Source organism: Leptidea sinapis, chromosome 47, assembly GCF_905404315.1.
Source record: "Leptidea sinapis chromosome 47, ilLepSina1.1, whole genome shotgun sequence".
NCBI lineage: Eukaryota > Metazoa > Arthropoda > Insecta > Lepidoptera > Pieridae > Leptidea > Leptidea sinapis.
In genome coordinates this window covers 5,177,170-5,197,975 of record NC_066311.1, presented here as the reverse complement: position 1 = coordinate 5,197,975, position 20,806 = coordinate 5,177,170, and the positions used below count along the sequence as shown (strand labels likewise).

General features: G+C 37.8%; 1 protein-coding gene across 3 annotated transcripts in view; it reads left to right on the top strand.

Moving 5' to 3' along the window:
- The window catches only part of LOC126978077 (E3 ubiquitin-protein ligase UBR1), a 71,045-nt gene that overhangs the window by 20,170 nt on the left and 30,069 nt on the right, over positions 1-20,806 (top strand). Inside the window, exons 1-12 of one of the 3 annotated variants that reach the window (XM_050826788.1) lie at positions 4,204-4,508; positions 4,693-4,841; positions 8,384-8,548; positions 8,925-9,079; positions 10,532-10,674; positions 11,690-11,786; positions 13,591-13,733; positions 16,038-16,151; positions 17,688-17,938; positions 18,609-18,787; positions 19,316-19,513; positions 20,523-20,709. In XM_050826788.1, the coding sequence (XP_050682745.1) occupies positions 4,745-4,841; positions 8,384-8,548; positions 8,925-9,079; positions 10,532-10,674; positions 11,690-11,786; positions 13,591-13,733; positions 16,038-16,151; positions 17,688-17,938; positions 18,609-18,787; positions 19,316-19,513; positions 20,523-20,709 (1,729 nt within the window). In that variant the 5' untranslated portion in view covers positions 4,204-4,508; positions 4,693-4,744. Of the gene's footprint in view, positions 1-4,203; positions 4,509-4,692; positions 4,842-8,383; positions 8,549-8,924; positions 9,080-10,531; positions 10,675-11,689; positions 11,787-13,590; positions 13,734-16,037; positions 16,152-17,687; positions 17,939-18,608; positions 18,788-19,315; positions 19,514-20,522; positions 20,710-20,806 lie in introns of those variants that run through there. The other 2 variants (XM_050826786.1, XM_050826787.1) reach the window with 2 other exon arrangements.

Below are 20,806 nucleotides of genomic sequence, written 5' to 3'. Positions count from 1 at the left end.
ACACACTTGTGAGCCGAAACTCTGTCTCGATGTAAAGGTCACGCATCGAGTTACACGTGGTGGATGTTTGCATCGTGTCTGTGTCTATGGCCGACTGCTGTCACCCCTACTATAAAGTATTTGTATGGTCGCGTGCGTAGAGTTGATAATATCATTATTAAAATTGCAATCAGTTATGGTTAAGTAATAGGACGACGTACCTGAGATTCCTAGGCGCGATAGTCTGCAGCTGGGGGCTCCGCGCTAGTCCTCTAGGAACTCCTGGTGCTAAGGTGCGTGTTACGTGAAACTACTGCACTGTACTGCTGGTGAAAAGAGTTTTTGCGTTCCGTTACACCGAGAACTTAACGGTTAGGTTGTTGATCACTGATGAAGTCTTCTGAAGAACTGTCAATTATATTAAGGCGAAGGGTAAACAGAAAACATGCAAACAAGGTGTTTTTAGACAAGTTTTGTGGTGAAAATATAGCATTTGGAGCTATGAACACTACTTTATCCTGTTACGCATACCCTTAAGTCTTACTTGTAGGTTGCTAATGCTTGCTGTTGGTTAAAGTTAACACTCCAGAGCTATTATGTACTATCAGTTTTCTTTGCAGTTAAACAATTTTTTTCTCGGCATCATGCATTTGTTTAGTATACTACTATCATAACAGTTGTTCTTATAGATTTTACTTTTTTATGTAGGTACATTAATTCAGATTAGTAATCAATAATGAGGATTGTAAGCAATTAAGCAGTTTGCTGTTAAAATGTTACATTTTCGAAGAATTTTTAAAATATTGGCTTTGTTACATAGAAGCCGTGAACTCGCTCAAGGTCGCCGGCATATAGTGTCGCCTTAAGCTTATATTTATGCGTATGCGACGATCTGCGTGAGAACTATATTGGTCGATGACAATTTGGTTATATTATTATGCGGCGCAAGAGACAACTGTAATTATGTTAACCTTAGATTTAGGTTAGATGGACAATGCGTCTGTTGTCTATGCTATTTCCCTGTCTACAAGAAAACCGTCGGCGCTATAAATTTCCAATAACAATATAACAAGAAAAGAATTATTGCTGTCATCTCTGGTCTGGCGCACCCCAGTATCAACTCGATCCATTTGACCGCGTGCAACGCAGAGCAGCTCGAATTGTCGGAGACCCAGTACTCTGTGAACGGCTGGATCATTTGGCGTTGCGTAGAGACGTCGCTTCATTGTGTGTCTTCTACCGCATTTATCATGGGGAGTGTTCCGAAGAGCTGTTCAACCTGATTCCTGCCGCCGAATTTCACCTTCGCACGACACGCCACAAGTTACGATATCATCCTCACCATCTGGATGTGTGGCGGTCCTCCACAGTGCGGTTTTCAAGGAGCTTTCTTCCTCGTACCACGAAGCTGTGGAATGAGCTTCCTTGTGCGGTGTTTCCGGGACGATACGACATGGGTACCTTCAAGAAAAGCGCGTACACCTTCCTTAAAGGCCGGCAACGCTCTTGTGATTCCTCTGGTGTTGCAGGAGAGTGTGGGCGGCGGTGATCACTTAACACCAGGTGACCCGTACGCTCGTTTGTCCTCCTATTCCATAAAAAAAAAAAAATTGCGAAGCATCCAGTATTGTTTCACATGACCAAGGTTTTATATAAATACAGATAAATAGTAGAATTGCGAGTGGAATTGGAAAAATTTTATAAAAAAAAAGTATTTGCAAGCTAGTCTGGCATTCTTTTATAAAAGCACCAGTTAACAGAGAAAAAACAATGATAATGATAATTAAGCAGATTTTCGGAAATGTTGCTTAAATATAAATAGCAAATAAGATACAACTGATCATAATTTGAGATGAAATTTTGGGTGTATAAATTATTTTCACCATAAAATAATAAAAATCATTCCTTGCATTCATCCTAAAATGCCACCGACGGGATCAAATTGTAATTCAAAACAAATCCAGGGACCTAAAATTTTTTTTTTAAATCCTCTTGATTTTGACAAATACGTAAATAACAATAAGAATTGTTAAATAATGTACCTATAACCCCTCAACTGGGACGCAGACCTAATATAACTGGTGTCACATACTAATAAAAAAATTAACAATCTGAATACGTTCATAAAAAACTCTTCGCCCACAACTAAACCGTGGTACGTACATTTTTACCGGTTATATATCTATCTTTTTTTGTATATTGCATGGAGAAAACGGGCAAATGTATTAACAATCAGCATATAAACTGTTGGAAAGAAAGAAAACTACGTTTAAAAAAACCCACTTCAAAAACTGAAGAGTGTCAGATAACTAAAAATTTAATTTAATACATCTTTACATTTAATATTAATAAAATGCTATTATTTATATATGCTACCTATTGATAAATTTTAAGTCGGTGCCAACCTGAATGAAAACTCCTAAAAAGCCGTACACAAAAAAAAAATCGTCGAGGTAAACAAAAATTTTCATAAAATGAAAACTACTGGGCCAAACTATGTAAAATTTCTATAGGAGCAAATAGCACCTATTCTGCATCGAACTAAATACCGATGGAATTGATTACCTCATCCTTTTTGAAGTTGGCTAAAAACCCATTGGCCATATGCACATAATCAGCACTACCAGAGGTCAAGAGATTCGTTGCGGACTTTTGAACTTTTTGAACCGGCAGATGATTCCACTAAGTGGCTTTGCGATGCAAGATTTCTATTGATACGCACGGACGTGGTATGTGCCAGACGTCAACGTGCGCGGGCCAAGTTTTGCATTCTGTCGTGATATCCGGTGATGAGATCGGGCATTTCTACGTAACGCTAAAGAGTCAAGTTTATCGGCAACGACTTGATCGTCGAAAATTCTAGCCGCTCTTACTGAATGCGGTAAAAACCTCGTAAAACCTGGGCTTATGTAGTATTTCTCTGGTATTTCACTCATCAATAGATAACAGCGGTTATGAGTTGGGTAGGTTGAGATTAGTTTTAAGTTGACAGTAGTTATTGGAGCACACTTTTCATACGTGGTCATGACTACTCATTCAATCAATGGTCCTTTCATCCTGAGTGTTTCTTAATTATAGTATTTGTTTACATATACCAGTTGGGACTAGCTGTTAAATTATCTTATCTTCTCATCTTTTCTCTTTCGCCCTCCTTCCATTCCTCTATCTTCTTTACCGTCTCTAGGATTTGCTCTTGCTCCACCTTTTTCTTTGATTCTTGGTAGTTTATGACCCGTTGATCTCGATCTGTTACTCGAGTTTTTGATCTTGGTAAAATGCTTCTTTTTCTGTCTTGTTTTTAACGCCAATAATGCTCCTCTCCACTCTTTGGCAGTGCTAGACTGTCCCTGCAATAGTTAGTAAGGTAGGAGTGTAAAAGGAAGGGGTGAATGCAGGTATCAAAAACTCTTACTTTTCAAGTTTTTATTTCAAGTACTGACCGAACTAGCACTGAAATTTCGTTCGTTACCTCGTCAGAATTATTTAGTTAAAGCATGTCCACTACCAGGCAGGTAGTAGAAATATCAGGGGTTGTGTGAGTCACTTTCACATATTTTTTACCACTGAACAATACGAACATAAAGACAATTCCCGTGATATAAAAATAAAGCAGCAATGTATAATATTAATTCAGTTGAAATTTGATAGACAGTGACAGTTGACACACGACTATGGAGAAAAGTGTGCTTACATTGTCTTTAAGCGCACTTTTGCAATTCCGCTATCAGACTATATTGCATATATTGTAATTGGCATGATTTGTAAAATTAACTTGAAAATAAGAACCTGTAATACCATTTTGTTTTGAATGAGTTTCTTGCTCGTTCTTCTCTGAGGAAATCTGCCTTTCGAAGGAGTTGTATGAAACATTTACCTACGAAATATTTCTGTTTGTTTGACTGTAAATGATATGTCGTTATATGTATATAGGACGCAGAGAACGCCATTGCTATTGCAGTCTATTCTATACAATGGCAATTTAACTCAACATGTCAACAATATTTACGCTTTCAATACCTGATATTTTCATGCATTTGCCGTGTCAAAAGCTTTACAAAATCTCTTGTGTGCAAAAGTATGTTTGTTCGCCCTAATTTTACGTAGAAACGGAGCGACTCGATTTTGCACTGAAATAGTTCGCAGCTCGGAGATTATTGCCTCATTTAAAAACGGGGAAAGCATTTTATTGTAATAATTCGGCACAGCCACAAGTTCCGTGCAGTCGTCATGTTGTTTCTTGACGATAAACAATTTTACGCATACAAAAGCTAGTATTTTCTTTTATTAACGCGAGTGTTACACGTTTAAATAAAACACTTTAAAAGGATTAAAACGCGTGTTTTTAAATTCGATTTTTCAAGCCGACGTTTCAAGACCTTTCCAGATCTCCAGTTTTCAGTGGGACTGCAGATGAAATAAGTCAAAGATAGTATTGGTCATAGCTTTCATTATGAAGTTTGGCGCCATTTATTGCCTCGGAGGTGGTATTTGCTGCAGACAGATGGTTTTTGGAAAAATTTACTGACAGTGTTAGTGTCAGTTAATTAAAAAAATAAATAAAAGTGTTTTATTTAAATATACAAAAGCTCTAGTCAACTTTCTGCCGAACAATAGTTTCGAACAGATTCTGACATTGACATCTCAACATGTATTAATTAGATGAAAATGTCGGACAGCAGACAGCGAAAGGTTGATAATCACGATGGATTCCAGTTTCACGTTGCCGGCCTGTGCGGATGCTGTGGTGGAGCAGTGGCGCACAAAGATGGATGAGGGTGTTCTGTCCCAGGCGCACTTCCAGGATCACTGGCGGGTCACGGTGCCCAGGATATACTCTCCGCAATCCAACAGGTCATGTCTAGGTAGGTGGCCATACCTATACTAATATTATAAAGATGAAGTATAATATATCTAAATATTTGATTGTTTGTTTGCATTGAATATACTCCGAATCTACTGAACTGATTTGAAAAATTTTTTCACTGTTTGGAAGCAACACTATCCCCGGATAACATAGGCTATATTATATTATCAAAAAAATAGGGAACTTTTCTATAACTCCAATAGTGTAACCAAAGGTGTAAAAAAAAGTTACCTAAAATATTGTTTACTTCGCGTACGCTGCGAAAAGTATTGATAATAGATTAAAATAACGTACTACGACTTTGTTGAACACATCATTATTTACAATAAGTATCGCATATGTTATATGTGTTCTTTTGTTTTAAAAATTTAATTGAAATGAATCGCTTCTACGTTCTGAGTCGTGTGTATACGCGGACTAAGTGTCGGGGTATCATTATATCTATACTAATATTATAAAGCTGCAGTGTTTGTTTGTTTGTTTGTTTGTTTGTTTGTTTGTTTGTTTGTTTGAACGCGCTAATCTCTTGTACTACTGGTCCGATTTGAATGATTCTTTCAGTGTTGGGTAGTCCATTTATCGAGGAAGGCTATGTTTTTTTTATGGTTCATGGTTAAGGCTATGTTTTTTTTTTCAAAATTAGGGATCCGTAATAAAATTGCTATTTTGTAACACAAGGTGTAAAATCAAAAACCTAATTTTGCGTGCGCTGCAAAAACTATTGACAATAGAACAAAATTGTTAAACTTTGAACTCCTCAGAAACGGCTTGACCGATTCTCATGAAATTTTCAGTGCATATTGGGTAGGTCTGAGAATCGGACAAAATCTATTTTTCATCCCCCTAAATGTTAAGGTTTTTTTTTTATAATTTTTTTGAATTTTTTTTTTTAATTTGTTTTATTATGAGTCAGCATTAAATAAACATACAACTTCAAATTTTCACCCATCTACGATCAACAGTTACTTTTGTATCGCGATTTTAATATCGGAAATACAACGTTTGCTGGGTCAGCTAGTGTTATATATATATATTGTATTTTGATAATTAAAATACATTATATGTGCGCGTTAACTTGAGACATGCACGCAATGGAATTCCGAGAAGCAATTGCATGTTTCACAAGCTTTCTAAGATATATCCATGCAACAGGAGGGAAATATAGCCTACAAAGTTTAGAAGGTTGAGAAATAATAAAACTTTGATAATTAATCTTTTCCTTTTGTAATTAATTTTTACATAATACTTGCTGACCCAGCAAACGTTGTATTGCCGATATTAAAATTGCGATACAAAAGTAACTGTTGATCGTAGATAGTTGAAAATTTGAAGTTGTATGTATTTTTTAATGCTGACTCATAATCAAACAAATTTAAAAAAGAAATTGGCGCGGATCACCCTTAACATTTACTGGGATGAAAAATAGATGTTGTCTGATTCTCAGACCTACCCAATATGCACTCAAAATTTCATGAGAATCGGTCAAGCCGTTTCGAAGGAGTTTAACTACAAACACATGAGAATTTTATATATTAGATTATGGTTAAAGCCTTTGTTCTAACATCAATGTTTAGGAGAATTAAAACTAGGTTTATATGCATACTTGATAAACCAGCTGTTATAATACCGTTGGTTTATAAATTTTGGAACTTCTTATAAAGAAGACACGTAGTTTTGGCCTTTTACTTTGGATGCTAGCCTTACGTTACTCAAATAAAATCTGATGGTGCTAGATCAGAGTTTTATGCTGAATGCATTAGTTTTGCTGAAATTCTAGAGATATCATATTTGGCTTCATTGACTACACAATGGCATTAGACTACACAGTTTAAATAAAACACTTTTAAATGATTAAAACGCGTGTAATTGTAACTGTGCGTAAAAATTACATGTTTATTTTTATTTTAGTTCACACGACGTTTCAAGACCTTTCCAGATCTCGTTTTCAAGGGAGAGGTTTATTTAAATGTGTAACACTCGCGTTAATCACAGAAATTACTAGACTACACCATTTTTAGGGGTCGGTACGCGCAGAGCAACTTTCGGGAACCCCGAATACTTAGATCCGTTGTCCGTCCGATCGTGAGCGGCATACTATGTCAAAAACCACATTAGCTGACATTTCGAAAGTGTGTTGTTGGCGCTGTAATATCAAATAATAAATATCGGTATTGTGAATTAGAAAATGGCCGCCATGTAAAAAATATCTTATTAATACCAACATAGGGATAAGTATTTTTACAAATTAAATTTGTAACCAATATTTATGAACATTGCGGGACTCTAACCCGCAACCGCTCGAGGTACGCATGGATCGTAAATTTTGGTATATCTTATTCAACTCTCATGTTGTGGCTTCGAGACCCGCATCGTTTATAAATTTTGGTTTTCTTAATTTATAATTTGTCCCACAAGTTAGTGGTATCTCTTTAAAAATAACAAATTTTCAAAATAACAGGGTGTTTTGTTTTAGGTACTCTTATTTGATGGGATTTATTTTCTCGCCTTGTCGATTTTTTTTAAATTCTTACTTGACTTAACTCAGCTTTTGGCAGGAATAAATCCGGTGGCTCTTTTTCCGAGTATTGATATATTTATGTTCCCGAGGTGGGAAAGCGATTTTAAGAAAGCAGCGGGCCCAGAATGGTTACGTATAGCAAAAGAGAAGAGAGAGAAGTGGAAAGTCCTTTGTCGAAAGACAAGCTGTTGCAAGAAAGAACAACCGAATGCCAACGATAGCACCTAGTTAGTTTAAGGCGAAGAGTAAGCACAAAACACGCAAACATGGTGTTTTTAGACAAGTTTTGTGGTGAAAGTATCGCATTTGGAGCTATAAACAGTACTTTATCCTGTTACACATATCCTTAAGTCTTATTTGTAGGTTGCTAATGCTTGCTGTTGGTTATAGTTAACACTGCCGAGCCTTTTTGAACTACCACATTTCTTTAAAGTTAACAAGTTTTTTGGCATGGCGTGACGCATTATTTTGGTACTTCTCTCAGAAAAGTTATTCTTATAGCTTGTACTTTTTTGTGTAGGTTAATTTATTCAGATTAGTAGTGAATAACGAGGATTGTAAGGAATAATAAACTGTTTTCCACCTAAGAATTTTGAAAATATTGGCTTTGTTACATAGATGGCGGGCCGGCAGCCGTGAACTCATATCGCTCAAGGTCGCTGGCATTTAGTGTCGCCTTAAGTAAGCATTACTGTGTTTCGGTCTGAAGGGCGCCGTAGCTAGTGAAATTACCCGGCAAATGAGACTTAACATCTTATGTCTCAAGGTGACGAGCGCAATTTCAGTGCAGCTCAGAATATTTTTTGGGTATTTTCAAGAATCCTGAGCAGCACTGCATTGTAATGGGTAGGGCGTATTAATTACCATCAGCTGAACGTCCTGCTCGTCTCGTCCCTTATTTTCATAAAAAAAATTAATGATATTTTGTTACCTTTAATATGTTTTGTTAATTAAGTCAAAAATAACAGCAATAAAAGCGAATTTTGATTTGATTTTATTTATTTATGTTCCCGATGGTCCAGACCTGACGTACGACGAGGAGCGCGCCAACACGCTGCTGTTCCAGCCGCTGGAGAGGTTCGTGTGGGGCGACACAGACTTGTCCACGCCGGCGCCACCGCGTCGCGCCACTCTGTGCGGGAAGGTGTTCAAGCAAGGCGAGCCGGCCTACAGCTGCCGGGAGTGCGGTGAGTCAGCTGCGACAACATTATTGTGTATTACGCACCTAGGAAGAAGAGTAGGTCATGCTCACCCGCGGAATATTGACAATCGCGCGTGGAAATGTCCTACTTATCTCACGTGGTGCGTGTACCATTTCTTTTTCCACCTGGATGTAAAGGTCGCGTACCAGGGACTTACGAGGGACAACAGTCGTATTGCCGGGAGAGAATCGGCCACTTTTGTCGCTAGTACCGGGGACTAAAAGCGAGCTTTTCATAAAAATCAATTAAAGAAATAGGGACTCTTGCGGTCATACAATAATGATTTTTTAGGACCTCGGTTATAAATAGCGCGAATAGCACTCTTCTGCAGCCTCTTATTACCGTGTTTGTTTATCCGCAGGTATGGACAACACATGCGTGCTGTGTGTGGAATGCTTCAAGGTATCAGCGCACAGACACCACAAGTACAAGATGGGTCAGTCCGGGGGCGGCGGCTGCTGTGACTGCGGGGACACGGAGGCATGGAAGAGGGATCCTTTCTGTGAACTGCACTCTGTGAGTTAACTTATTATTTATTTATTTTATTTATTTAAAACATCACAAAATCCACAGAACTTAAATTAGGTTATAATAATACTATTTTGTGGGACTTATATCTAATAACGGATTTACAATATTTATAATAAGACATGATATTTGTGCGTGTGTGTGTTTGTGAATTACTCTAAATTTAACCTTCCTTTAGATTTTTACTAACACTCCTTTTAAAGCAGCCATTACTGTTATTGAAAAGTTCAGTACTGTTGAATTGCTTATTATAGTTGCATAGAGTGCGACTTTTCATAATAATTAGTGTGACTCACTCAAAGTGAGTTCAGCATGCTTTATAAGATACCATAACTATATTATATATTAAGAAAACATACATAAGCTATTTGTGCTATTAGATAAATAGGTCCTACCTGATGATATAGGTGGTTACAACCCCATTTGTCATATCATCTCTTCGGAAACACTCCCTTAATGCCTTGCCTAAAAGGCCGGCAGCGCTCCTGTAAGTTTTCTGGTGTTTTTTTTATGGAATAGGAAGACCAACGTGCGCACGAGTCAACTGATGTTAAATGATCACCGCCACCCACATTCTCTTCCATTACCAGAGGCAACGCTCCTTTGATTTCGTATGCTCGTTTGTCCTCCTCTTACATAAAAAAAAGACGTGTGGCACTCGGGGACTGCCGCGATAAACTTATGCAATTATAATTATTTATGTTATTTATGCAGAATTTTTTTTAATAAAATTAATTTAAAAAAAAGCAAACGGGAATTGAGTAAAATTTCACTTGCAATATTTGATTACAGACAGACAACGAGACAGTTGAAACTAAATAAAAATGCTTGTCATAATAATAAAAAATAAAAAAACATGATAAAAAAAATCAAGAAATTAAATAAAAATCAAGACGTACCCCAGGCTCGAACCTGGGACCTTCTGCACAAAAAGCAAACGTGATAACCGCTGTTCCACATCAACTGAAATGACCGTGGCGAAATATCTATATACATTTAGTAAGTAAGTGTTAGGTTATTTTCGTTACGGAATTTCTGGATTCGGTCTCCACGCTCAAGGCCCGCGATAGAAGCTATGCAATAGCTTAAAATACAGCTTCCAACCTTTTTTCAGTTTTCTGCCAACCCTGCAAAGATCTATTTATCCCTTTACACGTACTAAATTGAAAAGCCCAGCGTGGCACGTGTCGATAGACTTAGAAGACTTCAAGGTATCTCTCACTTCAAAGGCCTGCAATGGAGCTCATTGATCACTGGTAGTCTCAGATGTACATGGGGGGGCTAGTAGTTTAGAGGTTCTTAGAGTAAATATCTACTTTGAAGGTTTTTTTCTATCGAGACTTCTAATATTTTAAATAATGTCGACAAAACTAAACTTGTCAGCAGATTATATGACCGTATAATGAGATTTAGTGAAGAAATAAACAATGTTTTTTGCAGGCACCGGACGAGAAGGGGGAGGCACATCCACACATCAGCCCGCAGGTGCTGGAGCGGCTAAGGATCGTTGCGTCCGTGTGTCTGTCCTACTGCTTCCGACTGCTCACGCTGGACCACGCACCCGGCCTGCCCAACGATCTCAGGTTATCACTACTGAACAATAATATCCTCAGATTTTAATTTTTACCTTAATAATACCTTAAACGTGACAATGATTTCGGAAATATTCTGCCTTTTTACTAAACGCAGTGTAAAGTTACTCCAAGTTTTAAATTACTTCTCCCTGTTATGTAATTCTGTATTGACGAAGGTAACATGAAGAGAAAATAATTTTACCATGCTTTATATCATCTATTAAAGATTCTACAACAGTTAGCTTATTGCCAACATTAAAACGCCCAATGTCCTAATAACCATTACATCTTCCAAACAAGTGTTGTAATGAAATTCAGTACAACATTACAACACTCGTTTGGATGGATTAATGGTTACTATGGCTGGCTTTTTTAATGTTAGCAGTAAGCTAAGTTTTTCACAATCTTTTATAGAGGATTCATATTATGGGTGTAGATTAAGACTCATGTGATACTATTATCACACTCGGCTTCGCCTCTTTGTAATAAACCCACATTCCTGTTTTAATACCCCTTATTACACAACAGTTGCATAAATAACTATTACTTTGCGTTTTTTAATAACGATGTAAGTTTACTCCACTCATTCATTTTGGTTGGTGTTGTGTTGTGACGTCAGGCGGCCACGTGCCGTATGAATTATTTAAATAATGCGGAAACGACAGTTATCACAACTACCGTGATTTTATTGAAACAAAATCTTATACTATTATAGATATATACTGCATTATATTTTGCGTTATTTTTAGCATGTAATTAATTGTATGGGTCACCTACATTGGACACACGTCATTTACTAGTTACAATACAAGTTATTTAGTCTCCCTGACTAAGGAAGTGCTTAATCTCGTATTGTCTTCCTCCTTTATCAACCCTTAAAAAAGTTATATTTTAATTCAGTGCTTAGTATTTTTTTATTTACTAACTGCAGTTTTGGTTTAAAGGGTAGCATAGATATAAATACATATTATATATATATATACAGTAGCGTTTGATGTTTTGAGAGAGTTTACTTCGTCGGCAGGTTGAAGGACGCGGAGTGTGATCTGCTCCAGATACTGGACCAGCCAGACTGTTACTGCACCGTCCTGTATAACGACGAGACGCACACCTTTGAACAGGTACACCAAAATTTCATACCACACAGAACAACATTGGATTACTCCACACCAAAATTTAATTTAATACGTTCGATTTATACCAACGTCTTACGTGTACTTTTTTTTGCTTTTACACGACTCTACGTAAGCGGTGTAACGTAGGTAGAGTCATGTAAAAGCAAAAAAAAAAAATACACGTAAGATGCTCCGTATCCCCTGGACAGCATTTTGATCTAATCTCTCCATACTGCGTGAACTGAGGATCTCATCGCGATTGTCTTCCGAATGTCTGCGCAGAGTTTTAGAATACTTCGGTCACATCGCAAGGATGGAAACCTTGAGAGGCTCATTGTGGTCGGCAAAATAGATGGGAAGAGGCCTCGTGGACGCAGTCCAACACGATGGTCCGATCAGATCCGCTCCGCCCTCGACTCTACGGTTCACAATGCCTTTCACACCGCCAGAGACAGGAATAGATGGAGAGCGATCATACGTGAGAAAGTGATACAGAGGGGTGGTCACGACCCTCAGTATTGAGGATTACGACGCAGGGAGGAGGACGTAAGCGGTCTACGTCCTTGATGCTTAGGGTGCGGGCTTAGCCCCAGTGGTATTCTGAGGGCATTTTCTCACAGGTTTGATTGTCAGTACCTGAACCACTGCTGTTTGATACATGTGCTGACAAGTTGGTCCTGTCCTAGGTTTTAATTTAGTTTGTTACTAACACATTATGATCCTTTGTTGGTCGAAATAAGAATTTATTATTATTATCATTACACTCAGCTAAGTTTTACCTGAGTAAAGTCTGAGCAAAGTCTAAGTACGCTCTAAGGATCTCAGCCCTAATGTTTCTATTTGTGAAGAATGTCAAAACTCTCACATCTCATTATATGACGCCTTTCTCTTCTTTTCCACTACTGGAATATCATATTTCGAGTTCTCTTTCGAAAATACTACAAAACGACTTGATTATAGAATGAATGCATATTGTTTTTTTTTTATTTAATTCCGCCAACAAGGTATACACTAATATAAGCACAGTATAATACAAAAATAATAACATTCACATGGTAAGTGATGCCTCAATTATAGGCGAAAATGACATGCTATTCAATTAAATTAAGCCACAAAATAAAAAAAGAACTATAATATGTTATATATCTACGAATACAATGTTAATATAAATTTACACAAAATATTATAGAAAAAAAACGATTGTTAACTTATTAGGTCATCCCTCCCTTGAAGGAACCGTTTTAATATATTTTTTAAATTTATGTAAGTTATGATCAAATATGTCGACTTCATCGTGATGACTGTTGTATTTCCCTGGTAATTCTATTCAAGGGAGAGAAATAGCCTAAATTTAATTAATAATAACATTATTTCCCGAATATTACTAAAAATAATAAATAGTAAATATTAATATTAATATTCTGGGGAGGGCACAGTAAAGGCCGGCAACGCTCCAGTGATTCCTCTGGTGTTGCAAGAGAGTGTGAGCGGCGGTGATCACTTAACACACTTAACAACAGGTGACCCGTACGCTCGTTTGTCCTCCTATTCCATAAAAATAATATTAATACTAATAGTATTACAAGTTTAAAATATTTTTTCTAAATTATATTATTAACTATTTAAAGATAGCTAAACTAGTATGAACTGTGTTTCAGCTGTCAGTGACTTCTCGGTACCAGACATAACCTACAAAGTCAAATCAAATTATCAAAATTAGATTAAACAAAATTAATATACTGTCTAAATACAAAAGTGAAATTAAAATAAAAGTATAACTTCTAAGAATGGTTTGGACTTGATTCCGCAGGTGATCACCGCGCTGATGCGCGTGATGAAGTACAGCCACCGCGACTCTGTGGAGCTGGTGAGCCTCATCGACCGCGAGGGTCGCACGATCGTCAAGTGCAACTCGTTCCAGCTCTGCGACAAGCTCAAGACGGACATCGAGACGTGAGTCCACATAAGGCTTGTTTCACATACACAGTTCTCGCCGAACATAGCCGCTGAACTGACTTTCTTTTTAATGAAAATAAGGGACGAGACGAGCAGGACGTTCAGCTAATGCTAATTGATGCTCCCTGCTCAGGATTCTTGAAATACCCCAAAAATTCTGAGCGGCACTACAAATGCGCTCGTCACCTTGAGACATAAGATGTTAAGTCTCATTTGCCCAGTAATTTCACTAGCTACGGAGACCTTCAGACCGAAACACAATAATGTTTACAAATTACTGCTTCACGGCAGAAATACATGCCGTTGTTGTACCCATAATCTAGCCGGCATCTTTTACAAAAGAGCTTCCCACTGGTAACGGTGACTGACTAACTTAAAACTTTATGCAATGCATGTATGTAATTTTATGTAAAATAATATTAATTTAAATAAAAAACTTTTTAAAGAGTTAAAAAGCGTGTAATAGTAACTGTGTTTTTTTTAACATTAGATTTTGTGTTTTTAAAGGGACTGTCAGTCCCCCTGAAATCGTGCTCTGAAAACGTTGGGTTAAATAAAATTATAATAAAAATGTAACTTACGGAAAATTTTATATAGAACGCGGTTACGATTACACGCATTTTAATCCTTTAAAAAGTGTTTAATGTAAATGTGTAACACACTCGGGTTAATTAAATAAAATAAAATTTAATATTAATCGGTATAAACAATGACGGTTTATACATATGGACATATCATTCGCAGTCTGATAAAGAAACGGCAAAAGTGTGCTTAAAGCCAATGTAAGCACACTTTTCTCCTTAGTCATGTGTGTCAATCAACAAGCCTGACTGTGCCTTATAAGTGCTTAAATAATACATTAACGACTCAAAAAAAGATTGTGTGACTTATCATCGGTTAAGTTATTTTATCATATAAGATTAATATGCAAAAAGCGGAAGTAATTTAATAAAATATTATTATTAGATATAATAGTAATTAGTATAGTTATAATCTAGTATAGTAGGCATAGATTGTTAGTAGTAGCTCTATGATATTTTCTGTTTATATTTAAATACTTAAATTTAAGTAAAGCCTCAATCGCAAAAGGTCACTCTGTAAGGATATGGGCTTTATTGGTCAAATAAATAAAATAAAATAAATAAAACGAATATTTTTCCATTAAATATGGTACAATATTATTGACAAGTCCCCAGACAAGACCCGCTTGTCAGAATGGGACAGATGAAAGGACACAATCAGAAATGTATAGAAATAGCAGTCGTAGGTTAATTATGGTGTCATTTGTGGCATGTGCCATATTTTTTTTTGCCGGCTTTGATTTTGTACGAGGTGCATTGTCTATATGTATAGAACGTCATCGGGTATAAACATACTATTATTCGAACAACCCGCTCGCTCCTGTCATTGTTTTGTTATGCGCCTATGTTCAGAGTGACTCTTGAGTTTTGAACTGTACCACAAACCGAACTGTCGCAACTGATTCCTTTGTGGGGATGCTGGATAGGTAGCTATTAACTAACTAGCCCCAAAATCTTAGATCACTTATATGTTTAGATAGACTATGACACGTGTGAAAACATTGAATAAAACTGCGTTTAGAACTAACCTCTATTTATAGCAATTCACAAACCCCGAGTGTAAGACGTTGCTTGTCACGCACACTAAAGTATCATTCCTGGCCTGTTCTTATCGGTTGTTTAACAGCAAGAGACTTTTTCTAGACGTATAAATTATCTAAGCCTCAAATCAAGGACAATGGGTTCTTTACATTAACCTTTGTATACTAGAGCACATCTGCGAAACTACTGACTGTTTTAACAGGACGACACATAGGCTTTTTTTTTTCACTGAAATCAGATAACGAATTGATAGTTATCGTTATATTGAGATATTTGCAGTTTACTTTAAAACTTTGGTATTGAATTATATGGACGCTACAATACAGGTTTATATGAATGAATGAATTATAATGCTATTTAACAAAATGTAGAATGTAAAAATTAAAATTAATTATTCTCATATATTTCTAGGTATATATGTTATATTTTGATCTATTGGCAATTGGCATAATATCAGAAACGAAAGAAATGTATACCGGAAAGAGTTTCTAATGGAATCAATTTTGGTAAAATAAATGCCTTTTATGCATTTTTATTAAAGTTTGGCTTATATAACTTATATAAGCGTCTTTTGAAATTAATTTAGGGTTGAAGGTTTATAATAGCTTAGTACAGTCCACACTAACTCCCTCTAATCGGCGGTTGTCGGTTAGTGTGAAATGTGAAGTATGTCGGTCAGCCGGTGCGCCATGTTCGAAAGGTTCACGTCGCGGCACGGCCCCGAGCTCCGGGTGCTGGTGATGCACGTGCAGGTCATCGCGCACCAGACCTTCGCCATGAAGCTGCTGCACTGGTCAGTATACTTTACTCCTCACACACAATGGCCATAATGACGGATTATTATATTCCTGCTGCCTATTATAATAGTTATTTATGCAACTGTTGTCTAATAAGGGGTATTAAAACACGAATAAAAGTATCACATGAGTGTATTAATACCTAATTATCAAGAGTTGCATACAAGACTTTATCTTCACCCAGAATAAGAATCCTCCAAATGATTCTGGGACAGTTACTTACTAATATCATTCATTACTGATTATATACAAATAAACTAAGTATTAATGAAACAATTATTTATTTTAGTAGTAATTTACATTTTGTATACTGCAATAATTGAATTTCACTCGAATATTCAGCGTTTAAAATGAATCGCTAATTTTTTGTAAACAAAACAATAAAAATATTAAAGAAAAATGGCGGGGATTCGAATAACCTACTCTTTTTTACGGCACGCGACATTCTGGTAGTGTGAAACGTGCGTAAACGAATTCTTTTTTTGAAATTCATACAGATACCCCGCATCGAGTAATAAGAATGTGGCTGTCTGTTGAAACTCTTTGCGCATGAATGGATCGAAAAAAAAACATAGGAGTGTTGTTACGAAATTCAGTACAACATTACAACACTCGTTTGGATGATGTAATGGTTATTAGAACATTGTGTGTTTTAATGTTGGCAATAAGCTTACTGTTTCAGAATCTTTAATAGAGGATTTAAAGCATGGGTGTAGATAAAAGCTGTAACGAAATCCTTTGCATTTCTCTCAATTAAAACGCCGACTAGTAAAAAAATAAGGACTCCGTGTCACCTTACATAACAGTGTAGCACCAATACAAGCCGATTAACGTGTAAATACATAAGCCCCACGCACACACTTACACTACTACAGGCCGATAGGGTGCAATTATGAGAATTGTCCCAATAAATTATTTTAAAAATGCCGTCGTGCGTTGTGAAAAAGTGTAAAAACGATACTATATATATAAGTATTTGTGGCCATATATGATTATTTAAGGGACAAAAAAAATGTGTAACTAGTATCCCCCGTAACCGCACACACACTAGCATAACGGTGCTTCACTTGCTAATATCACGGCGCGGATGCCTTCTTTTTTTACTCGTCCGTGATTTAAAATTGATTTATACTCGAGGACGCTCGCAAACGTCGTGGTGGCTTTTTATGACGTAATATAACAGCCAAAACTTTAAGCGACACGTTACTTTGGTAACAGCGACACCATTCACACTGATTGGTGTTTCGGTTCTCATGGCCGATTGCGTGATGATGATTGCATGATGACTCATTTCATGCAATGAATAGTGACTTTATTACAGAAGTTATCATGGACATAATCACTGAGTTTCGTGTGCCCGTTCTTCTTAGATCTGAGGCTATATCCGCCTGGTCGATTTTGTTTGTTGAGCTTTACAAAAGTGATAAAATTTACTTTAATAATAATGACTCTCTCTTTGATCGTAGTAAATTTATCGTTATGCCAACGAAAGTATTTTAAATTTAAATATCCTCAACAAACAAATTGTCCAGGCTGCAAAACTTTGTGAGCCAAGAGCAGAGCTTGCGCCTGGCCGTGAGCCAGGTGATCCTGGGCGAGGAGGCGGGGCTGGGCGGGGGCTCGCTGCCCGGGATCACGGGGGGCGTGGCCGCCGGCGTCATGCAGAATGACTGCCGGATGTGGAAGGCGGCGAGGACGGCCTGGCACAGGCTGCTCATCACCACAACGTTGATGGATTACTCGACCAAGAAGGCGATGGCGATATTGTTTACCAAGAATTATGGTAAGTCTTCTTTTTTATATTTATGAAAATACGGGACGACACGAGCAGGACGTTCAGCTGATGATAATTGATGCCCGTTACAATGCAGTGCCGCTCCGGACAAGCCCAAAAATTCTGAGCGGCACTATAATTGCGCTCGTCACCTTGAGACATAAGATGATAAGTCTCATTTGCCCAGTTATTTCACTAGCTACGGCGCCCTTCAGACTGCAACACAGTAACGCTTACACATAACTTCTTCACGGCAGAAATAGGCGCCGTTGTGGTACCCATAAACTAGCCGGCTAAGGAGCCTCCCACTGGTAAAGAGTTTCACAAATTCTATTGTTTACCAATAGTTATGGTAAAGAGTTTAACAAATTTAGCTATTGGTATATTAGTTATAATATAAGAGGCTGCTTTACAGAGGATTCCGCCTAGGACCCGTCTCCTTGAGACTTTAAAAGCATACTTACTCCTACTACTAACTTTAAGTCTGGCAACGCATGTTTTGAGCCTTAGTATTGCTGAAGCCATGGGCATTGCTCTTGTGATTTGCCCGTTTGCCTCATACTAAGAATAAAAGTCCATCGGCGGATGTTTTTCGTACGCCATCTGGTGAGCCATTTGAACGATTACTTTCTTCTATAAAAACCATCAAACCGATTACAAATACACCGTTACATTCCAGGTTCAATACTAAAGGACTTCATCCGCGACGACCACGACCACTCGTTCTCGATATCGTCGCTGTCCGTGCAGCTCTACACAACGCCCACGATAGCGCACCATCTGATAGCCAAACACGACGCGCTCTTTGTCGTCATGAACACGTTCGTCAGCGAATGTAACAGGCGGTGCAACGTTGAGGTGAGCAAATTTTTAACCGACTTCAAAAAAGAAGGTGCTTCTCAGTTCGACTATATTTTTTTTATGTTTGTTACCACAGAACTTTCGACTTTTTTTATTTGAAACCTGGTGCTTCCCTTGTCCTATTTCAATGATTGGTCCAATTTTTACAATAGGATCCACGAGAAAACCGGATATGTCTTAAATTTGCCCATCGGTGTCAGCCAATGTAAGTTCGTAACTACATACATAGTTATAGGTGAGATGTGCTTGTGTCGTACGCGAGAGGTGACGAGGCGAGAGCGGGGGCCGTAGTGGAAGAATATCGATCCATGCCAAGGCAAAGCCTGTTTAATATTATATTATATATGGCTAAGTTGTTATATGATTTGAAAGATGGGCTGGGAGTTTCTTATCAGTTTTTCTCCCCATGTCAAAATCCCCTTTACGAACTGATGTAGCTTTATGATGTTAACCAAGTGTTGTTGCAATATGTTATTGTCACTCCCTATGGTAAATAAATATAGTTCTATTTCTCTATTTATTCAGGGTCGTTTGGAGTTCGAGCGGAATCACTTATCGATGGCGTTCAAACGGGCGCAGTTCATCTTGTACGATGTGAAGTATCTGCTGGGTTCAGTGCCGACGGCCTTCGACGACGACCTGCGCAAGGGATTCCTGCACGGCTTGTCGCTCATGCTGAACCTGCTCGTCATGATGCAGGACATGGACTCCGTGGTTAGGCAGGTCTGTTTTCATTTCCTCTTATTTCTTTTTTTTTAGTCTTTTTCTACCTGAATGCTCTAGGCCTCCTTAAGCTGGGCCTAAGTATTCCTATCTTACAGGATGTTACTCAAGATTTGTTATCTTTAGGTAAGATAGAAATAATAAATAAGAATAATTAGAAATAAATAAAATAGGAAGTTTTCGACTTAACATATAGCGTCTAACACGGCTTGATAAAAAGCGTTGACATTATTATGTATATACATTCGAGAGCCAATAGTAATATAGTTAATATTATGGGTGTTTATTTCTAACCGTACTAACTCTTGTTGCCTATTCTTCAGTTCACAAAAAAAACCACAGCTATTTCAACCGATCATTTTCCTTTAAATCAGCTCTTTATATACTTCAATCAGCTAAATTAAAATAAAAAAATCTCTCCACCTTGACGTTGGCCGAATCGTCGATAATATTCAGTCGACGGAGCCAGTTAATATAAAAAAAAATAATAATTCAACAGTCTGTTAACATATGAATTAGAAACTGTAGTGTGATTTGTGATATTGCTTTGAGCGTTATATTCCACCCTGTTCGAACGTGTTGAGGCATATAAAAAGGTATATTAAATGAGTTATTTAGTGGTTAATGTTAGGTAAAGTCTTACGCAGACCGGAACGAGATGGCAAAGGATTTTGCCGTTAGTCAGAGGACACTGCGTGCCGCGGTACTTCAAAACATGCCTCGGCAACTCCTTCTGTCTAATACAAATTCTGTCTTCAGTTGCATTTGATCGATTGTTGATATGCCACCCTGCGGTATGTCACAGCGAGCCCCGGCGACGATACGCCACGGTATCCCGCCGCGGAAGTCCGTGGCGCATCTTTGAATGCCGTGAAATAAAATCCCTTTCGATGCCACAGCATCATTTTAAAGCAAAGCAATTTATGTCGCATTTCTGTACCGATACGTTTAAAAATAAATTGGCGTGCCGTCCCGGTCTTGCAGGCCATTAATAATTTTCTGTTATCAGGTGGGACAGCACATGGAGTATGAACCAGAGTGGGAGACGGCGTTCAATCTGCACGTGAAGCTGGCGCACAGTATCACTCTCACACTGGAGTGGTGCGGCGTGGAGCGAGCCGTGTGTGCGTCGGCCTACCGCATGGCGCTGCGGCGACACGCAGACATCGCGCACTATCAGCCCACGCAGCTGCGAGGTGAGCCATGACCTTGACCCACGCATACAGAACCATCATTAAGATATTTTTAGATTTATTTTATTTCATTTATTCTTAACTAGCTGACGTTGTTTTG